This window comes from Mandrillus leucophaeus, unplaced genomic scaffold (genome assembly GCF_000951045.1).
Source record: "Mandrillus leucophaeus isolate KB7577 unplaced genomic scaffold, Mleu.le_1.0 Scaffold119, whole genome shotgun sequence".
NCBI classification, from domain to species: Eukaryota; Metazoa; Chordata; class Mammalia; order Primates; family Cercopithecidae; genus Mandrillus; species Mandrillus leucophaeus.
Genome location: NW_012100209.1, coordinates 4,958,024 through 4,983,218, shown reverse-complemented (window position 1 = coordinate 4,983,218; position 25,195 = coordinate 4,958,024). Strand labels below are relative to the sequence as shown.

The 25,195-nt window shown below is 40.5% G+C and overlaps 1 protein-coding gene across 2 annotated transcripts in view; it reads right to left on the bottom strand.

Annotated features, from left to right (window-relative positions):
* GHR (growth hormone receptor) overlaps nt 1-24,519 on the bottom strand; it is a 307,791-nt gene extending 283,272 nt beyond the window's left edge. The window contains exon 1 of one of the 2 annotated variants that reach the window (XM_011966449.1): nt 24,049-24,519. Coding sequence is in view for 1 of the 2 variants with exons in the window: in XM_011966443.1 (XP_011821833.1) it covers nt 23,417-23,426 (10 nt within the window). In the remaining variant the exon portion in view is untranslated. Of the gene's footprint in view, nt 1-23,416; nt 23,564-24,048 lie in introns of those variants that run through there. The other variant, XM_011966443.1, reaches the window with a different exon arrangement.
* Between the last annotated feature and the right edge of the window lie 676 nt (nt 24,520-25,195).

Sequence of the window (25,195 nt, the reverse complement as noted above, 5' to 3'; positions counted from 1 at the left end):
TAGGAAGAGGGAGGGAGGGAGGGAAGGAGGGAGGCAGACAGTTGCACAACTTGCACATGCACTTGTACAGCAGCACAATTTGCAATTGCAAAAATATGGAACTAGCTTAAATGCCTATCAACCAATGAGTGGATAAAGAAAATGTGGCAATATATACACCGTGGAATACTACTCAGCCATAGAAATGAATGAAATAATGGCATTTGCAGCAACCTGGATGGAGTTGGAAGTAACTCAGAAATGGAAAACCAAATATTGTATGTTCTCACTTGTAAGTGGGAACTAAGCTCTGAGGATGCAAAGGCATAAGAATAATATAGGCTTTGGTGACTCAGGGAGAAGGGTGGGAGGGGGTGAAGGATAAAAGACTATACACTGGGTACGGTGTACACTGCTTGGGTGATGGGTGCACCACAATCTTAGAAATCACCGCTAAAGAACTTATGCATGTAACCAAAAACCACCTCTTCCCCAAAAACTATTAAAATAAAATAAAATTTAAAATAAATAGGTAAAGTGAAGGATCACTAAGATCACTCTTGACAAAGCCATAAAAAGTGAAGAAATAGCAGATTTGCTGTTCACAAGAACCCATTTCATTATGTTTAAAGCTTCATTTCCCTTGCAACAGCACAAAAAGGAAAATACGACTCTATTCGTGTCAATCTCATCACCACCACTAACTCAGTGTATTTTTTTTCCCTGGATCTGAACCCTTGCCAATACTAATAATCAGAGCTTAAATATCTTGTCTGGTTTCTTGACTGCATGTGACAAAGAAGTGCTGGGTTCACTTGTCTGTCTACACTTTAAGTATTCTCTTCACACACTATAGGGATAGCTGTTTTCAAAAATGGAATACAGTGTTGTGTTGCACTGACATCTCAAAAGATTTGCTGATAAACACTAGGCTTCCTTTCATGCAACAATTATGTAAGAGTAAGACATGTTATTACTCATTTGGTTTATTATTAAAAAACACACCTCCCCACTACCTTTCAATCAGTGTACTCCAAACACCTCTCTATACTTTATAGTGTAAGTTGTCTTGCTAAAATAACAAATCTGATCATGTTACTTACTGACATAAGAAATTCTGGTAGCAGCTACCTGCTGGTCCCCAGACAAAGTTCAAAATCACTGATATAAATATAGGAACCCTGCCTACTTTTCCCTTCACCTGACCTCATTCTCTGGTCTAGCCACTTCAAAGTACTTACCATTTTCCTAACACATCATCCTCTGGTATATCTCCATGGTTATGGGCTATCCCTTTCAATAGCATTTTTTCATTTTTTCTCTGCCTGATGGCCTCTTACAGAACTTTCAAGAATCAGCTCAAATGCCATATCTTCTGGGAAGTCTCCCATAACTCCTCCTGGTGTAGTGAGTCTTTGCTGCTTCCATCTTTCCTGTCTCCCATTAGCTTACATTATGAGTGCAGTTTTATATCTACACTGTGTGCTTCTAAAGTCCATGTCTGGTCTTCATCACATCCCCGGTCCCTGACTTATGCAGGCCTTCAATATGGAATACTCAGGTTTGCTGAGTTCAAATAACTACCGCTTTTGCCTCAAACTGTGTAGACAAAAGGACAAAGATGGGTTTCCTGGGCAGTTCTGCCTCCCCTGACAACTACGGCTTCTCTCTACAGTGAGCCTGTTAATATTAATAGCTGTTTCTGCTTAATGCTTTGGCTTCAACTGCCATATTATGAGTCTCTCTTGTCCAACTACTGGGACTGTGATTCCCTAGTGCTTCAATATGTATAGAACTAACACCAAGAGATAAGGACCTTAAAATACATTTTAAAAACCCAACAAAAAATTTTGGTTTCTTATCCAAGCATACTGAGCTTAACAAGTCAGAACTTCCTTATTCAGCAGAGTGCATTATATTTAAGTAAATATTGATTCAAATGCATTTTTAAATCAGAAGATGGTACTGTAGGCAGTCTCTCTTGATATTTATGAGTTGTGATTTACATCAGGATAAATTAGGAATATTTTGAGAAAACTTATCACCAGAGATTGGAAGCCACAGAAAAGCACAGTCATGCCAAGTTTATAAACTTTAAAAACGTAAAAACAATAATTACTAGACCCCCGAGCCCTTTTCCGAGCAGAAGAACATACTCAGACTATTCTTTTAGAGTATAAAGCTGGCTACAGATTATCTCAGAGTGGGATATTTTCTGATAACATCACTACTAATACTTTAGAACTTGATGGTGGCACAAGTCCATCAATAAATCTGACTCGTGATTGATTCATTTTTCTATCTGTTGGACTTTAAAATGTACCATAGTTCCCTCATAATGTGCATTAGCAATAACATTGTCTTTTGAAACTTGTGTCATCAAACCAATTCCCCTTCAGTCTAAAAGCATCCAGAAAATTTTGTTAAATACAGAATAAATCCATCAGTTACTAATTACTGAATGTCCACTGTGGGTCCACTGTCCAGCACATGGCTACTACTATAGAGAACATGCAAAAAATTCAATGTATACCTCTTTGATGAAATATAAAAATGACAATGAGGCTTTGTATGTTAGGTTCTTTCTGATTTGAAAACTGTGTTTTGACTTTTTCGACAAGTGTTTACAGAGGACTGGCCACCTGCAAGGTACTGGAGTGAGGCTAAAGGGGAGACTGTAGACATAGATTCCGAATTCAGGCCACATACAGTAAGACATTGCACAAGAGACTTGGATGAGAGAAATCGTGAGTCTCAATAAATGTGCCAAGGAAGTGGTAGAGGAAAGAGAAACTTGTAGCTGGAAAGGGGAAGAATCAGAGCAGATACTGTGGCATTTGATGTTGTGGCATTTGAGCTCTACCTCGAAAGATAAGAAGAACGAGGGAATGAAAAAAATTAGAGAAAAGTCATTTTAGAGGGAATAATATGAACAAAAGTTAACAAATAGAATATGTTGAGAGCAAAGAGGAAGTTCAGTTTGAAGCTCAACAGAAAATACATATGGAAAGATAAGTTGAGGGAATATCATAGGACTCTAAATACTAGGCTCAGGAATCTGAAAATCACTCCACAGGCAATAAGATGATTTTTGAGGGCACTGTCAAAATGACAGTTATTTCAGGTTAATTTAACAAGGGTGAGATGGAATTAAAAACAGATAAATAAAGGCTGCTGAGACTATTGCTTCTGCCCCAACCCAGGCGTGTGAGTTGAAAACACAGTTATGAGCCTTCTGGTTAATGTTTACAGCTGCCATCAAATGGAAATGTATTAACTGCTCATGGCTTCTTACTACACAAAGATTTGGCATCAAACACATCATTATGAAGTCTCATGTCACCAGCACTGGACATTCTGTGTGCCTTCTATGTGTACAGGACTACTCTAAGTGTTACAAGAGAACGCCTCTCTTTATATATGCATATTTTATAAAATGCTCACCATCCCCAAAGAAAACCAAACTTGTAATATAATTTCTATATTCTACACAGACCCTCAACAAACCATGAATCGGACTGAGCATTTTTGTTGTTTAATCCAGAGAAGATAGTGCTGTATCTTCCTTGGTGTAATGGTTAATTATATAGCCATTATATATATATGTGTGTCACCTTGGTTGGGCCATGGTGCCCAGATATGTTGTCACACATTATCCTAAATGTTTCTAAGAGAGTGTTCTTAGATGACATTAAAATTTTAAATGATGTACTCTGAGTAAAGTAAACTGCCCTCCAATCAGTTGAATGCCTTAATAGAGCCAAAGACTGACCTCCCAAGCAAAGGGAAGTTCTGCAGTGGACTTGGACTTGACCTGCAACATGAGCTCTTCTCTGGGTCTCCAACCTACTAGCCCACCTCGCACATTTTGAACTTGCCAGTCTCCACAATTGTGTGAGCCAATGTCTTAAAATAAATCTACACACACACACACACACACCCCCACACACCCCCACACACCCCTACTGGTTCTGTTTCTCTGGAAACCCTAATGCACTGGTGAAACATTCAAGTGTTTTCACAACCTGCTCCATGTCTACCTGAATCATCCTGTGATCATCTTCTCAAAAAATGCTCTTGACATTAAATTTATGGAAAGACAGACAAGGGCAACAGAGGGAATGTCAAGCTTTACTGGGCTTTCTTTAGCAATAGTTATGCCTACAAGCCCTACACATTTCATAAATACTCTACTTAACCAGAAATGAACTATACAATGGTCTTCTATTTAACTGGAAGGAATGGAGGTAAGTTTTCCTAACTAGGAAACCTGGCAGTGATGATCCTTGTCACTGAATTCCAAGTAATACATTAATGAATCTTCATATGTAATTTCAACAAATTTCAACTGGGCCCAAGACCATTCCAAGACAGCATAAGCCATGATATAGCCACCAAGTCCGAGAATCCTGGCTAACAGAAGGCCAGTTAGTCCCCTTTTAGAAACTCAAGTCCCACATTCAAATCTTTGTAGCCAGACTGAAACTACCTCACGCCAAGTGAGCCAAGAGTGTTGCCCCTCCAAAAAGACTGTAGTGAACAAATTCACACGCTTCTGTTTTCATCAGTCAAATTCAAAAGCATCTGGTCCCTAGGTAATTGTTGCTTAATTATACCATCTTCCCCATAAAGACTTTACTTACTCCCTTTGTACTTCTAATGTCAGGGAGAATGAGCCAGGGAGGAAGGCCCATGAATTCGACTTTGATTTGTGAAAAAGAAAATGTGTAATTTCTGTGTTGTTGTTTTTTTTTTGTCTAACTTCTTTCTGTGTTTGTGTTTTTGTCTTGATTTCACATTGCTAATATCTTTTTCACAAGTCTTAATAACAGTTATATCAATATTCTCCCTTAAGGAAAGCACTGGAATCTCCTGAGAAGCTGAAATGGGCCCTGTACCCAGAGATACAGATTTAATTGATCTGGGGTGCAGCATCCTGTGCTGATCACTGACTGCTATACTTCTGTCTTGTTTAATCAACCACTCTGATTACAAATTTCCTCCAGCCTTCACAAAGATCTTTATACTCTCCTTCTCCTGTCTACATGTCCCCCACTAGCAGGCTTAGATTCCTGGTTTATCACTCTAGAAGCTCCCTTGCCCATGCCAATATCCTAATCTCCTTTGCAATTTTTTCATCATACCTCTCTGACAAAATTTTAAGCCTAGATGACCCTGCTTTTCTGTCTAGTAAACTGCTGAGCACCTCCAAAAGGAGGTGAATATATAATATATTATTATATATTTTATAATAATTCTAACAATGGTATCACCATGAATTCATGATCATCAGCCTCAGCTGAGCTTTCAAGCAATGACTAGAAATCCTACTAAATTTTACTCATTTACACCCTTTCATATTCAAACTTTCTCTGTCCTCCTCAAATATTTGAAATGATCCCCTTTCTTTCCCAGTATGCCAGCCCCTTTCTCTCTCCCTCTCTCAGTTGGTGACTCAACTGCTTTCTGGAGCAGGTATAAGGCATTGAACAAAAACTCCTTTGACTTGCCTCCACTACATCAAACACACCTCTGCATCTGCACACATCACCTTTGGCTTTCTTCTAGAACAGAGGGTACAGATCATCTCTCCTCTCCAAGGCCAACTAATTCCCCCTGCTGTGTTCTGGATCCAACTTCTTCTATCTTCTCAGGAATCCTATATGATTATTTATCCACCCTCTGTCTATCTTCAGGCCACCCCTGATCCTCCCCACTGGTCTTCCCCATTAGTGTTTAAATGTGCTCAATTCTCCCATCTTTAAAAAAAAAAAAAGAACTCCTGGCCGGGTGCAGTGGCTCACGCCTGTAATCCCAGCACTTTGGGAGGCTGAGGCGGGCAGATCACGAGGTCAGGAGATCGAGACCATCCTGGCTAACATGGTGAAACCCCGTTTCTACTACAAATATAAAAAGTTAACCGGGTGTGGTGGCAGGCACCTGTAGTCCCAGCTACTCGGGAGTCTGAGGCAAGAGAATGGCGTGAACCTGGGAGGTGGAGCTTGCAGTCAGCCGAGATCGCGTCACTGCACTCCAGCGTGGGCGACAAAGTGAGACTCCATCTCAAAAAAAAACAAAAAAAAAACCCAAAAAACTCCTCCTTTAACTCTATTTCCTCCTCTAGTTAAAGCCTTATCCTTTTTGTTTCCCTTGACCACATATCTTGAATTACCTATATTCATTGTCTCTCTTTCAAGACTTCCCACCCATTTCCCATGACATTTCATTCTGGCTTCTGCCCCCATCACTACAACAAACTCACTCTCCTTAAAGTCCTTCAAAACATCAATTTTATTAATCCAAGGGGACATTTACAGGACCTTCTTACTTTACCCCTCATCAGCACCTTAAATGATTCTCTTTCCTTGGCCTCTGAGATGCCACTCTGGCATCTACCCTAGTCACAATTCCCACTCTTGTCAACTTTTCCACTTGGCCTTTAAATGTTGGAGTTCTCATGGCTCAGACTTATGCTTTCTTCTCTCACTTCATTTGCACTCTATACATCATCTGATTTACCTCTGTGGCTTCAATAGTGTGCATAAACCACTGTCTTACAAATTTATACATTCAGGTATCTCCTCTGATCCAAGACTCAACACTGCACGGTGTCTCCTTGAGGATGTCTTAAAAAGGCCTCCAAATCAAAATATCCCCAAACTGAACTACTGTCCCTCACTTTCCCTCAACCTTTACCTGCACTCCCTCTAGTGTTTCCCATTCAGTTGAAGAAGCCCAATACCTTGGAATTTACCATGACATCCCTCACCAATACTATCTAAGTCAGCACTAAGTACAGTCAACTTTACTTCACAAATATATTATAAATCTATTAACTCCTTTCAATCTTCAGCATCATCACCCCAGTCCAAGCTACCAATACCTCTGGCCTACAACAGACTTATAATCCAGCTCCCTGAACATCTCTTTCCATCCTCCTCCAGTCATGCTTCATAACAGAGCAGGTGAACTCCTTAAAATGCAGACCTGATTATGTCACTCCCTGCTTCAAACCCTTCAATGGTTTTCTATTGCTCTTAAGATAAATAAAAACTAAAATACAGCCTACATCATTGTGTAAGACGTAGTCCCTTCTTACTTTTCTGGCTTCTTCTTAGATATGTACTTTCTCCCTCTTTGAACTCTGACTACACTGACTTGGCTGTTTTTAGTTCTCAGAAGTACTAAGTATCTTCCTGGATCTTATTTTTTCTCTACCCATTGTCTCTTTCTTCTCCCTCTTATTTAGATCTCAAATATCCCTTTTTTGAAAGCTTTCCCTAATCATCAAATCCCAACCTGAGTCAGGTTCTCATATATATTTATTTCACATTACTTAAAACGATTTTAAATTACACTTGGTTAATGCCTTTCTCCATCTTAGACTATGAAATCCAGCAGGGCAGAGGCTATTTCTGGGTTGCTTATTATACTGTGCTAGCACCTAGTCCAGTGCTCTGCTGGGCAAAGTGTAAATGTTCAATAAATATCTGTTGAATCAATTAGTCTGTTTATGAGTTAATGAACAAATGAATTAATGAACGAGGATGAGAGTAATTATGAATTTTCACACTCAGGCTATCAATATTCATCTTTATATTCCCTTGCAGCATAATCCCATGAATCAGGGTCAGGCATATACTATCCAGTCCAGTTCAATATAACAAATGTTTTGAGAATTCAGGGTGTAAGCTGCATGGAGAAAAAACATTTAAGGGAAGGACTAGGAGGGTTTGATCTGTGTTCTACAATCTGGGCAAGGAAAATCAGCATTTCTATTTTACAGTCATTCTGAATACTAAACAAGAACTAGCCATATCCACTTCATGAATGAATTCCTTAAATCACTTAAATCACTTTGTAAATATATTAAAAAATCACTTTCACATTTTTTTTTAAAAGACAAATCAACAAGTATCTTCTGTAAGGACTTATGATGATCCAAATTCAGTACCTAGACATGTACCCAAACCAACACTAATATATCTCCTTCTACCTTCCAGTGTCCATCTTTAGATAAATTTACAGTACTATATCCCAAAGTCTTATACAAATTCTTGGGCTTAAGCACTAAAGATATTAATCAAAGTCCAAGTCATTTATTAAATTGCAAGTGGCTATAAAGCAGAGTTAATGCAATTTGTCAGGCAGAGTAAACCAAGAAATGACTTGACCTCTGAGCTTTCAGGACCCCTTTGAAAAGCTGAGTAAAATCACTAGGGAAGAGGTTAAAATTCAACTTTGCTTTACATTCCTCTTTCAATCATGGAAAGTGCAAACATGCGCCTAACAATTTAAGATTATGAGTGATAACTTACCAAACAGAGTATTTCCTGAGTTTTCCCATGAGGATTTCTTAAAAGTTCAAAATGCTATCTATGTTCAATAATGCAGGTATTATTAATATCCTTCCTTTTAAAATTATGAATTTTTTAAGCAGCTGACCTTTGACTTACAAAATCCTCAATCCTAGATGTCATTGTAACTATTATGTTTTTTGGACATTAATATTTTACTATTTAAATTTGGCAGCATTTTTTTCTGGAAAGTTTCTCCTTGCTGTATCAATGCTTTAAAATTTGTTATTTAGTAAAATTAAAACAATTTCTTTTTAAAAAAATGATAAGGACAGTGTTAGGCTGCATTACTTATCTATTGCTGCATAACAAATGAACCAAACACTTGGCAGTCAAAACAACAAACAGTTATTTTCTAAGAGTAGGGGCCTAGAAGCAGCTTAGCTGGATGGCTCTGGCTGATGGTCTTTCATGAATCAAGCTGTTGGTGGAAGACTGCAGTCATCTCGAGGCTCCACTAGGTGTCAAGGCTCCATTTTGAAGCTTACTCTCATGGAGGCTGTGGTTCCCTAGGGGGTCAAGATTCTTTTACTCTCATGGAGGCTGTGGTCAAGAGGCTTCAGTTTCACACTGGCTGTTGGTCTGAGGGCCTCAGGTCCTCATTTGAAACTGCCTGTTGGATCCACAGTACCTTTTCATCTTAGCCTCTCCATAAACAGCTCAAAACATGGCAGTTGTTTTTCCTCAGATTAAATGCCCAATAGGTATGAGACAGAACAACCAAGACAGAAACCACTTTGAATTTCTTTGAATGACCTAGTCGCTAAAGCCACACATTTTCACTTCCACTTTACTCCATTTAACAGAAATGAGTCACCTGAGTTCGGCCCACATTCAATGGAGGCGGGGAATTAAACTCCACTTCTTAGAGGGAGGAATATCAAAGAACCACCACATAGGCAGTGGTTAGAAGCATGGGAGTTGGACACATTTGCAATTAGGAAGACCTGGGTTTGAATACACTGTGCGACTTACCAGCTGTGGGTCCTTGAACAAATTATTTAACCTCCCTACATCATAGTTTCACCAAGTGTAGAATTAGGTCGATCATGGGTTTTGTGTGGGATTAAACAATATAAAAAAGGACTTGGTATAGCCCTTGATCATAGTAAGCACTTCATTAATGTTGCTTACACAGAAGTAACTGCTTAAGCAAACTAACTGAGTGTACACAAGTAGAGAATACAAAGCCCTTTGCCCTCTAAGAGTTTATAATCTAGCAGTTACAAAAGTAAGCCTGAATTTAGAAACCGGAAAGCTAATGTGATTTTTTTCTCTAGAAATCAGAGGAATTTCTAAAGAGAGGCAGTCAGAAAAGTAGCTTATGCAATATAAGAAAATATATAGCAGGCTTAAGCATTTTTGTTTGCTTTTTTTTTTTTTTTAGAAGAGAGGATGGCTCGGCATGGTGCCTCACACCTGTAATCTCAGAACTTGGAGAGGCTGAGGTGGGCAGATCACTTGAGCTCAGGACTTCAAGATCAGCCTGGACAACCTGGCTAAATCCTGTCTCTGTTTATATATAGATATATGTGTGTGTGTGTGTGTGTGTGTATACACACACACACACACACAAAAATTAGCTGGGTGTGGTGGCATGCACCTGTAGTCCCAGCTAATTGGGAGGCTGAGGTAGGAAGATCACTTGAGCCCAGGAGGTGGAGGTTGCAATGAGCCAAGATTGCACCACTGCACTCAGGTCTTTAAAAAATAAAAATAGGCTGGTGCACCAGGTGCCGTGGCTCACGCCCGTAATCCTAGCACTTTGGGAGGCTGAAGCGGGCAGATCACGAGGTCAAGAGATCGAGACCATCCTGGCCAACATGGTGAAACTCTGTATCTGCTAAAAATACAAAAATTAGCAGGGCATGGTGGCCTGTACCTATAGTTCCACCTACTCAGGAAGCAGAGGCAGGAGAATCGCTTGAACCCGGGAGGCAGAGGTCACAGTGAGCCAAGATCATGCCACTGCACTCCAGACTGGCGACAGAGCAATACTCCATCTCAAAATAAATAAATAAATAAAAATAATAAGAAGAGAGGCTGTTTTGTCAACTTAAATTTTCTCAGAACTGCTGCGTATAAAACATGAAAGCACACTGCTTTGCAGGACTGAAGGCCCATAAGACATCCAACATGGCTCTGTCCTCTGGACATCCAATAGTCCCTGAGGCTTGGTGAAGCATAGTTTGCAAATCTTCATTCACAGATTGTGCCAGTAATTACTTCTATAAGGGATCTAAGGTCACAGTTTAAAACCATGACAACTTTATGTAGCCATATAAGCAAAGAAAATGGTTTCTTACGTATGTTCTAAAAGGTAATATATCTTCTTTAAAAATATGCAATGCTCTAACCATTAGACTCTAAAGGGATTACCTTTTGGCCAATCCCAGCTTATTCCTTCTATGAAGAAAAGCACGTTTTTACGTGATTGCCTTCTTGTATCTTCTTAGAAATTAGATATCATTGTGAGCCAATAATTTGTGTGTTACATAGATTGTGTTATTAGATACTAACTCTAGGCTTCCAACAACTTGTAATCAAAGCAAAAATAAACAAAAAACCCTAAAGCCCATTCTTTTCTGAATTTAGAATTATAGGTTAGAGAAATTTCAGCTCTGGTTAACCTAGTTATTCATGTTGTTTATCTTCCCAGAGCCAAAGCTCAAATAATTTGCAAGAATTTCTACTTTTGAATATCATTCCCAGAGTTCCAAGGCAACCAAGGGTAATTTTCAGTTGGGCCACTCAAAATATAAAGATTAGTCAAATGTTTCACTGAATATTCCACATCCCTCATGTAACGCTTAAAAAAGCAGTAACTATGTAAAGACTGAGAAATGAAGGTCAATTATCCAAAACTCAGGCACATTATACAATAATAACATACTTTAAATTATTATACAATATCAATGTCCTGCCCTTTGCAGATGCTTCTGTGCCTGTTATTAGCCATGTCTCAAAATTTTATTAATTATTGGATTATGGGACCTTCTGAAGAGCTTTGTGGTCAATTTACGTGGATATCTACATATTAAAAAATAACATGTTTTACAGATGTTAGGTAGGTTTTGAAAATAATCCACAAATTCAAGGCTGAAACTTAATCCAGTTCACAAAAAAGTATATACCGTGTATCCAGGTTGGCTGCAGTTTGACAATATAGAGTTTTCAAATTCTGTATACCTAGAAAAAGGACACCAAGAATAGGGGTTAAGCAAGTGGAGAAGTGTGGGAGTAATTGAATACCACATTAGGAGTGTAGGTTCTGAAGCCAGAAAAACATGTGTTAATCTCAGTTTTGTTACTAGCTGTGAATCCCTGGGCAAGTAACTTAACTTCCCTTGGTCTCATTTCCTCAGCTAAGTTACTCAAGGCTATGTGCCTTACAGTTATCAGGAGTAAGTGTGATATGCACACACTATGCTAGGCACATTGTACAGACTCAGTTAATGTTGATTTAGGGGGTCCTGCTTTACACCAATGTTCAGGGCACACATTCAAAATCAAATTTCTTCCAAGTCATCCCACTCTTATGAGTACCTCTTAGCTTACCAATGAGGACTCAGCTACACATACGTACACTGAGTAAAATTTTGTTCTTCTTGTTGCTGTGACAAATTTAATTAGTTTAGAGAACATACTTTGTGTCCAGCATGATGCTGGATTCAACATCATTGTATTTCCTGTTATAGAACTTGCTATCTGGTTACAAAGGCCAGTTAGTTTAACATGTGAGAGGGCCCAAATAAAAAAAGCATATGCACAGTATTTAAAAATCATAAAATCAAAAGCAGTGCACTCTTATGGATTGAATCCTGGAACAGAAGAAAAGATGTGAGTGGAAGCCCTGGGGGAGTTAGGATGAAGTCTGGATTTTAGTTAATAGCATTGTACTAACATTGGTTTCTTAGTTTTGACAAATACATCATGATTATGGATGTTAACATGGGAAACTAGGTGAGGAATATATAGGACCTCTACAATTTTTGCAACTTTTCTGCAAACCTGAAATTAGTCCCAAATAAAAAAGTTACTTAAATAAATTATATTGTGTTATCCTTTAACTTGCCAAAAGTATTCACCTCACCTAAGGAGGCTCTCTCATCACTGGCAAGGTAGCGATCTCTCTGAAAAACATCTCTACCCAGGAATGGCTTTTATTCTTGACTTTAAAATCTAAGTTCCATAACCTGCTAATAACCATCTAGATAAATCTTCCATTTTTACTATATGACAATAATACAGGGACATTGACAGAGAAGTCAAAAGAAACTCATCTCTGGCCAGCAGGACTCTTCTGAAGGAGGGAAATCTCAACAGTTTAAACAAAATAAACACTTCAGGGACTCATTAAAGCCCTTGGTTGTTTGGGGAAAGGAGGAGAAAAAAATAGCAACTGTTATCAGGAGGGTCTTTTATAAGTGAAGGTTTCAAGTCTTTACTCTCAAAAAGATACTGTAGGGAATTCTCTATATCTGCAATGCCCAATATGTGCCAGGAACTGTTTTGACTCATTCCTTGTGAAATAAGAATCATCACCTGTTCTTTTGCAGATAAAGCTCAGAGAGTTTAATTGGTTGAGAGTCACAAAGATAGTAAAGATAAGAAGAGTTGTATTCAAATCCTGTCAGACAAGCAGATTTGTGTGAATCCAAAGCCTGCTCCATGCCCTTTCCAGAAAGTCAGCCTATCTGTAAGCTTTGGCTGTGGCTGACATCTCAACAGGCACCTGCCAACCCTAATTTACAGGTGAATCTGTGTGTGTTCCCAGGGGAAAGAACTGCTGGTCAAGTACCAGTTATCTCTATGCACATTGCACCCATTCAGATAGTTAACACAGCTAACTATCATCCTTCCATAAAAATGACAGAGATAAACAACATGCTATTCCATAGTTATAGCCCATGTTAATAGGAGCGACTGTGGTGCTGCAACAAGAGCTCTTGAAAGAAAATTAAAAGAATTGAGTTATAAATCTGTCACTGACACTGTGAAGTTTAATCCTAGAAGAAAGTTGTGTCACTTCTCAGGACCTCCCATTTCCTCACCTATAAATAAAGTGAGGACATGAGACTCAAATATTTGAATAGGGATCTACTGGCATTTGAGGTGGCATAATAATTTCTTATATAGGACTGCCCCTGGCACCACAGAAATTTAGCATTTCTGACTTTAGGCACCAAAAGCCTACAACTCTTTCCAGTTCTTGTAATAACTATATTTCCCAATGTCCCTATGCACTACCTAGCAGAAAGGCAATGGCTTGGTTGAAAGTCACTGGTAGATGATCTCAAGTTCTATGAGGCCTTATGGCTCTATTGGACCAGGACAGTCAGCATCAGCATATGGCTTGAGAGCAGGAGTACAGGAGGTAATCTCAGGTCAGCTCTGCCATTGTAAAGCCCATTCAAGATCGTATTCTTGAATGGAAGTCATATTGTTGGCATCTTTAATAGGCCTCTTGGAACATTGTTTAAGAAAGTAGTTTTACGATTGAATTTACATAATGTTCAGAAAAGAGAAATGTGCTGAAATATCACACAGAAGCCACCACTATCCAATAAGCAATAGGCTCAGGGTGGCCATTCCAATAGCCCTACCCAAGGGATAAGCCTACATGCAGCAACCATAATAAGAAATGGGAAGAGCTTCCAATGGAAAACAAATCTACAGCCTAGTACTCTCTGCCTGCTCCCTGTTACCAGTAACCCCAGTGAGCTCAAGATACGCCTCCTGGTCCTAAGTTCCTAACCCCTTGCATGAAACCTCTCCAACCCTTCTAACCTATCAAAAAAAAAAAAAAAAAAAAAAAAACCATATCTTAAGTCCTGGCTCAGGAGCCATGTTGCCCATGAAGGCCACTCTTCAAATCCTTCAGTCTGAACAGATTTTCCTTCTCTCTAAATAAATGTAGTATTTTTAGTCTGTAATGAACTTTTCATTAAGTTGTACAGTCATAAACTGTTCCATAATCACACCATGAATTTACATTAATAGTGTTGCCTTCTGGCTTTAATGCTTGGTCCTAAAGTCAAGAGTCATGTTTTATACTACTTTTATATTCCCTAGTGTCTAGCACATTCCTGAGAACACACTAATGGATTGATAAATGCATGTTCTGTTTTTGATTTTTCACAATGATACCAAAAATACCACTAGCCTGGCCAGACTTACATCCTGTAGGCTAATTAAAAAAAAAAAAACTTATTTATTCAACATCTCTTCCCAAGTAGTTTTCAAAGTACTTTTCAGATTATATAAATAATTCTCTCCCTATATGCACTGAGAAAAATAAAACACTAAACTTTATAGGACAAAAGCAAAGAGAATTAAAATGTCATGCTCCATAATAAGTATACTAAGATCTGGCAAAGTAGATATGTCCCCCAAGTCCTACTAAGTCCTAGACAAAATGTGAAACATATATCCATCTTGCTCCAAGTATTAAAAACTTCTAAATGTTTCCAAGGCTGTGAACAGCATATACCTTGGAAAGCAGGTCATGAAGTTTGGGTGACATCATTAATCTAAGGAGAATAATAGCAAATTTGCATTATGAACCTGATCCTATCCACATCCTTTTGCCCTCAAATTATCCACAAACTTCTTGTCAATGCTTCCGTATTTCTCTCTGTTTTACTACATATTAAGGCCATCTAGAAAATATTTACTGAACACCTATTCTATGGCAACGCAAAACATGGTTTCGCCAATGTCTCTATGGGAAATAAGGTGCTACACTGCAAGAATGAACTATGAAAGTAGTAGTTCTTCATTCTTGCTTCTCTTTCTTTAATATTTCTGATTTGCTGGGTATAAAAATGATGTCGTTCCTTTATCTATTTCATCTTGCCCAGGGATTCTGGTATCTTCTACCCTTAGGGGAAGAAGCCACTGAAGAGGCTCTATTTTCAGGGTCTTTTCACAATTTATCATTCACACGTGTTTTGTCAGATTAGTCTTCATTAGTTTGGCGAATTTAGCTGCTTTCTAGTATAACAATCACATAGCTTGAAAGTGTGCAGAGAAGCAGCTGATAGGGTGAAATAGGATCATGTGCCACATAATGACAAAGAACAAAGGCTGCCTTTCTTACCAATGGCAATCAAAATTGAATGTCCGACTGAGGTTTCTCACCAGCCATCATCAAATTCAAGATGAGCATTTACAGCATCAATTATGCATCTTTTCTTTCAATAAGCACTGTCTGTGATTCTCTTTTGTAATGATAACACTCTACTTTCATTGATATGGCAATTCAAAGTTTTAAAAGATAGATATAATGCTTAATACAATAAAGTGCATTTTTTAAAGCAAGAAAAGAATAAGGATTTTTCTTTGGACTTTATCACTTGTTTAATATACTGTATTCTAAAGGAATACAAGAGAGGCCTCTTTTAAGAGTTTTCAATAGGCTACTTCAACTGTTTAATTTTATAAACAACTGAGGAAAAAATCAAGGAGTTACTACAGCAAATGTCTAGCACAGTAGGTTGTCAACCATGGATAAGTACATAAAAGTACTTGTTCAGTTTGCAAAATCGTGATGTGTTCCAGTTCCCTATCAGGGAATTCTCCACACCTGTGCTGAATCCCTGTGAAATGCGCTTCTTCCATAGGACACAGGTTGTCCACCATGGATAAGCACATAAAAGTACCTTTTCAATTTGCAAACTCTTGATGTGTTCCAATTCTCTATCAGGGAATTCTCTACACCTGTACTGAATCCCTGTGAAGTGCACTTCTTCCCTAGGATACCCTTTTTACTTGGAAACCAGCCAGCTGGAGATAGATTTATCTTTAAACAAATTCACAACCTAAGAGTATAATTCATTGGGAGTATAATAATATTAGTCTAAAGAAAACTGGCTGAAGTCTTATCAACAACAAAAGAAATAAGCCCTAATCAAAACAGTAAACACATCTGTTTGACACTAGAGTTTGAAAGACTCTCTAGAAGAAATTATCTGCTGATTTTGGAATGGAGTATTTGAAGGTAAGTTTAGACGCTGATTAAAAGCATGCAGCCCAGCAATTTCTGACAAAATCACTACTTTCTTATGAATCATTACTAAGCAAAATTAGTGCCTGGCCTAAGGCTTTATTTGCCTATTTAAGAGGTAGGAGGAAGCACTGAAGAAAGAAGTTGAGACTAAACAACAATGACTTTTCCATTCTTCTTTTAAGAACTTGGTACTCATCAATGAATTTTCTTTAGCACAAAGAAAAAACAACAACAAAAGAAAAAAACACTATTTCAGAAAGACTTTCTGAATCAGATAGTGGTGAGTTGCATTGTTTTAGAATGAAAGCAAGAAACATGGTTTTGATAAAATTTTTATCTATTTTATTTAATTGATTAAAAATTAATGATGAGAGAATAAAATAGGCAAATATTTTCTTGATGCTTACATTTAAAAGAAGAGAGAAATTCGATAATTAAATGCATTCAAACCATAACCCTGAAGAGAATTCTAAGGGGTCATTTTGTTTACTCCTCCTTTTTGCTTGTTTGTTTTTAACATATAAGAAATATGAAGCCCAGGAAGGTTAAATAGTTTGCAAAAAAATGCAAAACCCATTAAAGGCAGAGCTTGGAGAGGACCAGGTTTCTTGACATCTAATTTGCTATTATTTCATATTATAACATCCTAACTTAGATGTTTCTTGTAGCAAAGTAAACCTTTGGTTTGAAAATTGCATGTCCAAGTACTTGCCAATGGGTCTATCGTAATTGTAATTTTGGGGGGTGAGGACTGGGAGGTAGGGAATAGTGAAATAAATTTTTGAAATGTTAAAAAAAGGAAATGAATCATTGATTATTTCTTTCCTTTATATCAGAATAGAATAAAGAAAAAAGCAAATGTATATGAATTGAGACCATAATGCTGGGGATAAAGTGAAGAAACACACACATACACACACACACGCACACACACACACACAGGAATAGCATGGACAATTTCATCTAAGTGCACAAGGCTATGATTATCCCTTTGTCTTGATCAAAGGTCTCTCAAAGGGCTTTTGGTAGGCTCAGATGTCAGTTTATATCACAGGTTGGTTTCCTGTCTCTCATCCTCACACCCCACTGCACCAAGAAACATAGTCATTTGTTTCACATTCAGACTTGCTGAAAAACTGACATTGTCTTCAACATCCACCATAAATGTTTGTGTGTGTGTGTGTGTGTGTGTGTGTGTTTGTGTGTAGGAAGACAATGCTGTGGCAGATTCTTAGCTCGGTGGCATGGTGAATTCACAATTTAGCTGGAAGCCCAAGACAGATACATAAAAGAGAAATCAGTCACACCAGGTAGGTGCCCCATTCACAGTTCAGGCCTCTCCTCTGGATAAGCCAGATTTGCTGTCTTCCTCCAAGGCAGCTAAGACTTGGTAAGCTAGGAGTAGTAAAGGGCCTTTGTCCAGCTCCTGTCCAGACACACAACAGGACATGGGACACGCTTATGGAGTGTGAACGCTTTAGACTTTCCTGTGGCATTGGCAAGCCATTTACTTCCTGAGAAAAAGTAGATGGTTGACTTAGTCATGTCCTGCATATACATCTTCAATCCCAGTTGCCCAAGGAAGTATCTTTATTTGATGTACTTTCACTTCATTTAAGGCCAGATGGCATACTCTCTGGGACTTCGGCAGAACAAGTCTTCAATACATGCCTGATTGCTAGTACTGATTCATGTTCATGGAAGCAGACACAATGAGGCCTATGAAAAAAACACATCATAGTCCCTACCTGTCTATAACATGTAGCTTCAACTTGTTTATCTTTGGAACATTCTACTTCCGGTATTTTGGGGTTGATATTCCCTGATAGGGAGAAATTAAGGCTCTATTTGCACTGCATATAGAATTTTATTTACCCACACAGTATTACACTTTCCATAAATTTATAGTACATTCAGGCATGAAAAAATGTTTTGAAGCTATTATAAAAATGCTTTGACTATGGATGATTAATAATCTGAAAAGAACAATATATTTTGTTTATAGGTATGAAATTAATCAAGAGTGTAATGAAATGGCTAAAGAATTTCATTAATATTAAACTGTCTTAATAGATATAGAATGTTCAGAACTACGAATTCTAAATCTTCGGTTTAGAAAACACACATTAGGAGGGATGGTCAGTGATATGGTTTTGCTGTGTCCCCACCCCAATCTCATCTTGAATTGTAGCTCCCATAATCCCCATATGTCATGGGAGGAACCCAGTGGGAGGTAATTGAATCATGAGGGCGAATTTTTCCCATGCTGTTCTTGCCATAGTGATTAAGTCTCATGAGATCTGATGGTTTTATAAAGGGCAGTTCCCTGGCACATGCTTTATTGTCTGCCGCCATGTGAGAGTGTGTTATTCCTCGTTCACCTTCTGCCATGATTGAGAGGCCTCCCAGCCACGTGGAACTGTGAGTCCATTAAACCTAATTTTCTTTATAAATTACCCAGTCTTGGGTATGTCTTTATTAGAAGCATGAGAATCGGCTAATACAGTAAATTGGTAATGGTAGAGTGGGTGCTGCTGTAAAGATACCCCAAAATGTGGAAGCAACGTTAGAACTGGGTAACAGGCAGAGGTTTGAACAGTTTGGAGAGCTCAAAAGAAGACAGGAAAATGTGGGAAAGTTTGGAACTTTCTAGAGACTTGAATGGCTCAGAAAACAGGAAGATGTGGGAAAGTTTGGAACTTCCTAAAGACTTGTTGAATGGCTTTGACCAAAATGCTTATAGTGATATGGACAATAAAGTCTAGGCTGATGTGGTCTCAGATCAAGGTGAGGAACTTGTTGGTAACTGGAGCAAAGGTGACTCTTGTTAATGGTTTAGCAAAGAGACTGGAGGCATTTTGCCCCCGCCCTAGAGATCTGTGGAACTTTAAACTTGAGAGAGATTAATTAGGGTATCTGGCAGAAGAAATTTCTAAGCAGCAAAGCATTCACGAGGTGAAAAGAGCATAAAAGTTTGGAAAATTTGCAGGCTGATGATGCCATAGGAAAGAAAAACCCATTTTCTGGGGAGAAATTCAAGACTGCTGCAGAAATTTACATAAGTAATGAGAAGCCAAATGTTGGTCACCAACACAATAGGGAAAATGTCTCCAGAACATCTCAGAGGTCTTTATGGCAGCCCCTCCCATCACAGGTCCGGAGGCCTAGAGGAAACATGGTTTTCTGGGCCTGTTAGGTGCAGCCTAGGGACTTGGTGCCCTGTGTCCCAGCCCCTCCAGCCATGTCTAAAAGGGGCCAAGGTACAGCTCAGGCCACGACTGAAGAGGGTGAAAGGCCGAAGACTTGGCAGCTTCCACGTGGTGTTGGTCCTGCAGGTGCACAGAAGACAAGAATTGAGGTTTGGGAACTTTCACCTAGATTTCAGAGGATGTAAGGAAATGCCTGGATGTCCAGGCAGAGTTGTGCTGCAGGGGCAGAGCCCTCATAAAGAACCCCTGCTAGGGCAATGTGGAAAAGAAATGTGGAGTTGGATCCTCTACACAGAGTCCCCACTGGGTTACTGCCTAGTAGAGCTATGAGAAGAGGGCCACCATACCCCAGCCCTCAGAATGGTAGATCCACTAACAGCTAGCACCATGTGCCTGGAAAAGCCACCGTCAACGCCAGCTATGAAAACAGCCAGGAGAGAAGTTGTACCCTGCAAAGCCACAGGGGCGGAGCTGTGCAAGGTCATGGGAGCCCACATTTTGCATCAGTGTGACCTGGATGTGAGACATGAAGTCAAAGGAGATCATTTCGGAACTTTAAGGTTTGATGACTGCCCTATTAGACTTTGGACTTGCACCTATAGCCCCTCTGTTTTGGCCAATTTCTCCCATTTGGAATGGGCATATTTACACAATGCCTGTACCTCCATTGTGTTTAGAAAGTAACTAACTTGCTTTTGATTTTACTGGCTCATAGGCGGAAGAGACTTGCCTTGGTTCAGGTGAGACTTTGGACTGTGGATTTTTGAGCTAATGCTGAAATGAGTTAAGACTTTGGGGGACTGTTGGGAAAGCATGATTGCTTTTGAAATGAGAAAACATGAGATTTAGGAGGGGGTAGGAGTGGAACGATATGGTTTGGCTTTGTCTTCACCCAAATGTCATCTTCAACTGTAGTTCCCGTAATTCCCATATATGGTGGAAGGGACCCAGTAGGAGTTAATTAAATCATGGAAGTGGGTTTTTCCCATGTTGTTCTCATGATAGTGAATAAGTCTAATGAGATCTGATGGTTCTATAAAGGGTAGTTCCCTTTATAGAAAGCACTTGCTTTCTTGCCTGCTGTCATGTAAGACATGCCTTTGCTCCTCCTTCACCTTCGGAAATGATTGTGAGGCCTCCCCAGCCATGTGGAACTGTGAGTCCATTAAACCTCTTTTTCTTTATAAATTACACAGTCTCACGTATGTCTTTATTAGCAGCATGAGAACAGACTAATACAATGAGAATGTAGAATCAAGGGCATATGGTTCAAGGCAGAGGAGGGTGGAACCCTACAGTGGGTGAAAAACTGCTACAAGAGTAGGCAAAAGGGGATTCAGCAAGGAGCATAATGTTTGTTTTCAAGTATGGTAAACACAGGGAAAAGAGACTAGATTAATTGTGGTCAGCTCCTGAAGGACAGGCAAGTGGATGGAAGAAAATGTTGATTCAGTATAAGGCAGAACTTTCTAGAAATCAATCTTTCCTAGAATGGACTGAACAATGAAAAAGGGAGATTTCCAACTGATTATTTCCAAGAAGAGATAGATTAGACCATTTTCACAGATGGAGGTTCATGCACCAGATAATTACCTCTAAAGTAATTATCATCCTAAGTAATTCTTTTATGGGACATATTATTTATATTATCTGTTTCAGGTTGAAAAAAATTACTTGCCAGAAAGACATTCTGTACTGTCTTGTTTACACAATTGGCTGAGGGATGACTCCATTCTTATCAGACTTCGATTCTTATCAATTGAAGATTGAAAAGGTGATTAGGTGATTTGAATGCTCATAACATTTAAATCATTACCACAGAAATTATAGGGTTCTTTTTAAAGAAGAAAAAGTATTGGCTTGTATGGACACATGTAAACACATTAAGAAATATGTTATTTTCATTATTGACATACTTCTTAAAAATTGTTCTTTAAAAGCAAACCAAATTCTCATAGTTGTGCAATTTACCAGTGGTATAACCTGAGAAGTGTAATCTTCAGGTTAGCAGATTTAAAAAGCATAATCCATGCTTTTTTTCACAAAGCTAAACAATTTACTGTCCTACTTTCTCACTGTGTTACTCACATTTATCTTTACATTGACAGTGCTTACCAGGAGATACCCAAAGAAGGATAGCCAAGTTGGACCAACTGCAGAATTTGTTTCCCTGATGCAAAACTTGCTTCATGCACTTGGAAGAAGCATGCTGCAACTGTGGCTCCATTTATTATATTATGCTATAAACATTATGTCCTGAGCTAACAAGATACTCAACATGACAATCCCATAGGTTACCAAGCACTGTAAACATCTATTTAAGCAGGCGCCAGAGATAGCATAGGCCTCTAGTATCCATTTTAAAGTGGTTTATGATGTGGAGTCTGCTGTTTAAAAACTAATAATAAAAAACATGGGCCCAATTCTGGCTAGAATAAATTTTTGTGAGCACAGTTATGTTCATTTTGAAAAAAGAATGCATTCATCTCGTCACTTTGTCATTGCATTTATAGACTTTCATTTCACACCTTTGCCCATTAAGTGTTGGTTTGCATGGCCTTCAGGAGACCACAACTATAATTTCACTGTGATATATTTACTCCAACAACAACAACAACAACAAAAAGCTAAATGTTGACTCACCAACTTTCCTTAGATTAATGCAAAACAAAAGTTTACAAGGGTGGAAGAAGATGATGACAGATGGGACAACCCCTTTAAGCTACACATGATGTCTTCCAAAGGTCTCTAGGCCAAAACACATCCTTCCAGCTCCATCCAAAGGCCCATCTGAAGGGAAGCTGTAAATAACTGAAGACTCCTTGAAATCTAATCTGAGAACACTAAGCTTTGCTTTTCTCAAAGGGAAAAAGAGCTCCCAATCGCTAACAATCCTGTCTGCTGCATCAATTTTGTTTCTATCCAGCATTTTAATTTCTGGAAATGTTTCAACATTTATCATCAGAAAAAAGATACTTCTAGGGTGATTCAGGTGGAAACCAGCCTAGAACACCAGTTGCTCAGGAAACAGAACCTGAGCTGCCACAATATCCCATGTCTGCGAGAAAAGATGAGTGTCTTCCCAGGCACACACACCAGGGAGCCTGAACACCTCTGAAACCAGCCAGTCCCTGGACGGTGGACAGCAGCACCCTGAAAATCTCAAATTCATAGCTCCAACCTGTGTCTGTCTCCGAAGTTCTGTACTCACACATATTACACATCTCTTAGACCTCCCAAACGCCCTCCCATGCAGTTCTCCTGAGAACTCCCCAAACCCTCACTTCCAGTTCTCAGTCACTCAGGGCAATGGGTTTAGTTATTTTAAAGCCCTTAATACTTAATCCTATGCAGAAACTACTCTGACTTCCCAACACTTTGGCCTCCCGTTACCTTTCTCTGTCCCTTCCAAGGTCTCCTGGCTGCACAAACAGGCAGGCGGCACCTCTGTGGCCTCTTCCACCCTGCACACCCGACTGGCTCAGGCGCCGACACGCCTCCCCAGGCGCACACTCGCGCGCGCGCAAACAGCGCACACTTACACTCATTCAGGACACACAGTCCACGCCAGACCGAGAACCCCCGCAGCTTGGTCTCAGCAGGCATCTCCTCCGGCTATATGTAAAGCATTCGCCCCAAATAGACTTCCCCACGCACTCGCAAGTGGGTGACCCTGACCCGCACCCTCTGTGCCGCCAGCGCCCTCTCCCTAGACACGCGGCCACCCCATTGACCCGCAGCCTCTGGCAGTTCTGTCAAAACTTTAAGCCTGGTTGATTTTACAACCACTAGTTGTAGAGGCTCGGGGAGGACGGCTTGGGGAGGCTCGGGGAGGACGGCTCGCCACAATTTCCACTTACGCCAATTCATGCGGACTGGTGGCCGTCACTCTACTGACCCCAGTTCCACCGGTGCCAATGTGCGGCTGCAGCCCGCACAAACGCGCAAAAGACTGCGCGCTCTGCGCGCGGTGTCCACGCGCACAGCTCGACCTTCCCAATCTCTCCAGTCTCGCTGCCGGAGATCCTTCCCCGCGCAGGCAGCAGCAGCAGCCTCGGCAGCTCTGCCTCAGCCAGGCAGATAATGGCAAACAGAAACACACTAGCAAAACTTTTATGACTTTAACAAAACTATCTCCGGAGTAAACCCCTCCACGCACCCTACTCGCGGGCCAGAGCAGACGCCAGAGTGGGATGGTTCGTCTGTCGCCCGCAACTCCCTGCCGCCCCCACCAACTTCCAGACACACACACACACACACACACACACACACACACACGATTGGGTTACAACAACCCACCAGCAGAAAACAACTTCTTCGCAAGGAGGAGGGGAGCACAGCCAAGTCATCCGAAATAAAAAATCATCCATGTAAATATATAAGACAGATCCTCCCATTTTCATAAACAACTAGAGTCCCAGGGTTCACTCTCAGGCCCCCTGGCACAACAGGAGGAAAATAAAGCCAGACTCCCGGAGCCCCACTCCAGTACCTCCGAGCTTCGCCTCTGGAGAGAAGGCGCGGGTTCGCGTCTGCGCTGGGGCCAATGGTGCTGGGGCCTCCGGCCCGCGTGGCCTCAGCCCGGGGTCCCCGCCGCCGCCCGGGCTCAGCAGCAGCCGCCGCCGCCACCGCCACTGTAGCAGCCGCCGCTGCCGCTGCCGCCGCCGCCGCCGCCGCTCCCTAGCCCTCCTCCTCTTCCCATGGCTGCGCCCTGCTTGGCAGCTCGTGGGCTTGTCAGGCTTGGGGAGGAGAGAGGGGGCGGGGTAAAACGGGAAGGGAGGATGGGAGAGCAGGGGTGGGAAAAGGCGGCCACCGTTCACCAGGGGTCACGCCGGGCCTGGCCCGCCGCCCCCCAGATCCAGGCTGCAGAAGCGAAGGGGAAACCGACGTTCAAGGAGGCCAGTTCGAGAACTGCTGCGGAGAGACCGAGTGCCGCCCCGGCCAAGCATTCCGAGTTGCTGGGATGAAGTCTTCCCGGCGAGGAGCTGGAGTTGGTGCGTGTCACTCTCATCTGGGCTGCGCAGCTCCTCCTAGAGGAAGATATTGGTAGTTGCAATACACTTCCTTTTCTTTCCGCCTGCCCCTGTTCCCAAATGAAGGCAGGACCTACAAGAGCGTTAAGAGCAGTCCACAGACTCAAAGAAACACTTACAGAAAGATGAGTTATCTCCAGGAATGAGAGGAAAATCAGCAAGATAGCTTGGAAAGCGTGTTTAGCCATCCAAATATTGCCTTTCCATCAGCAATTAAGTTCCAAACTCAGGCTCACTGGGGCACAGTGAAAAAGACAGTTAAAACTACGAAGGGCTTTATTGTGGAGGTTAGAAGACGGAAACAGAGAGATTGAGTAATTTACCGAGGACACTCAGCATGTTAGCAGAGAGGTATATGCTAGAGGACAGGGATGTAGGGAGAGCAGACACAGGCCCCAGCCTGAAGTTCCTGAGCCAAGGAAAGGGTTTTAACTCTGCCTCACGCTGGACATAGTTCATCTGTCAAATGCAAGCCCTGCCTACTTCATTCACAAGAAGTTGTAAAAAGTGCTGCAGAAAGTTAAAGTTGTACATAAGCATGTCATTTTTGTACTACATGAAACCCCGAGTCACTATGTGCTTTTCTGAGCAGAGAGTACAAAAGTC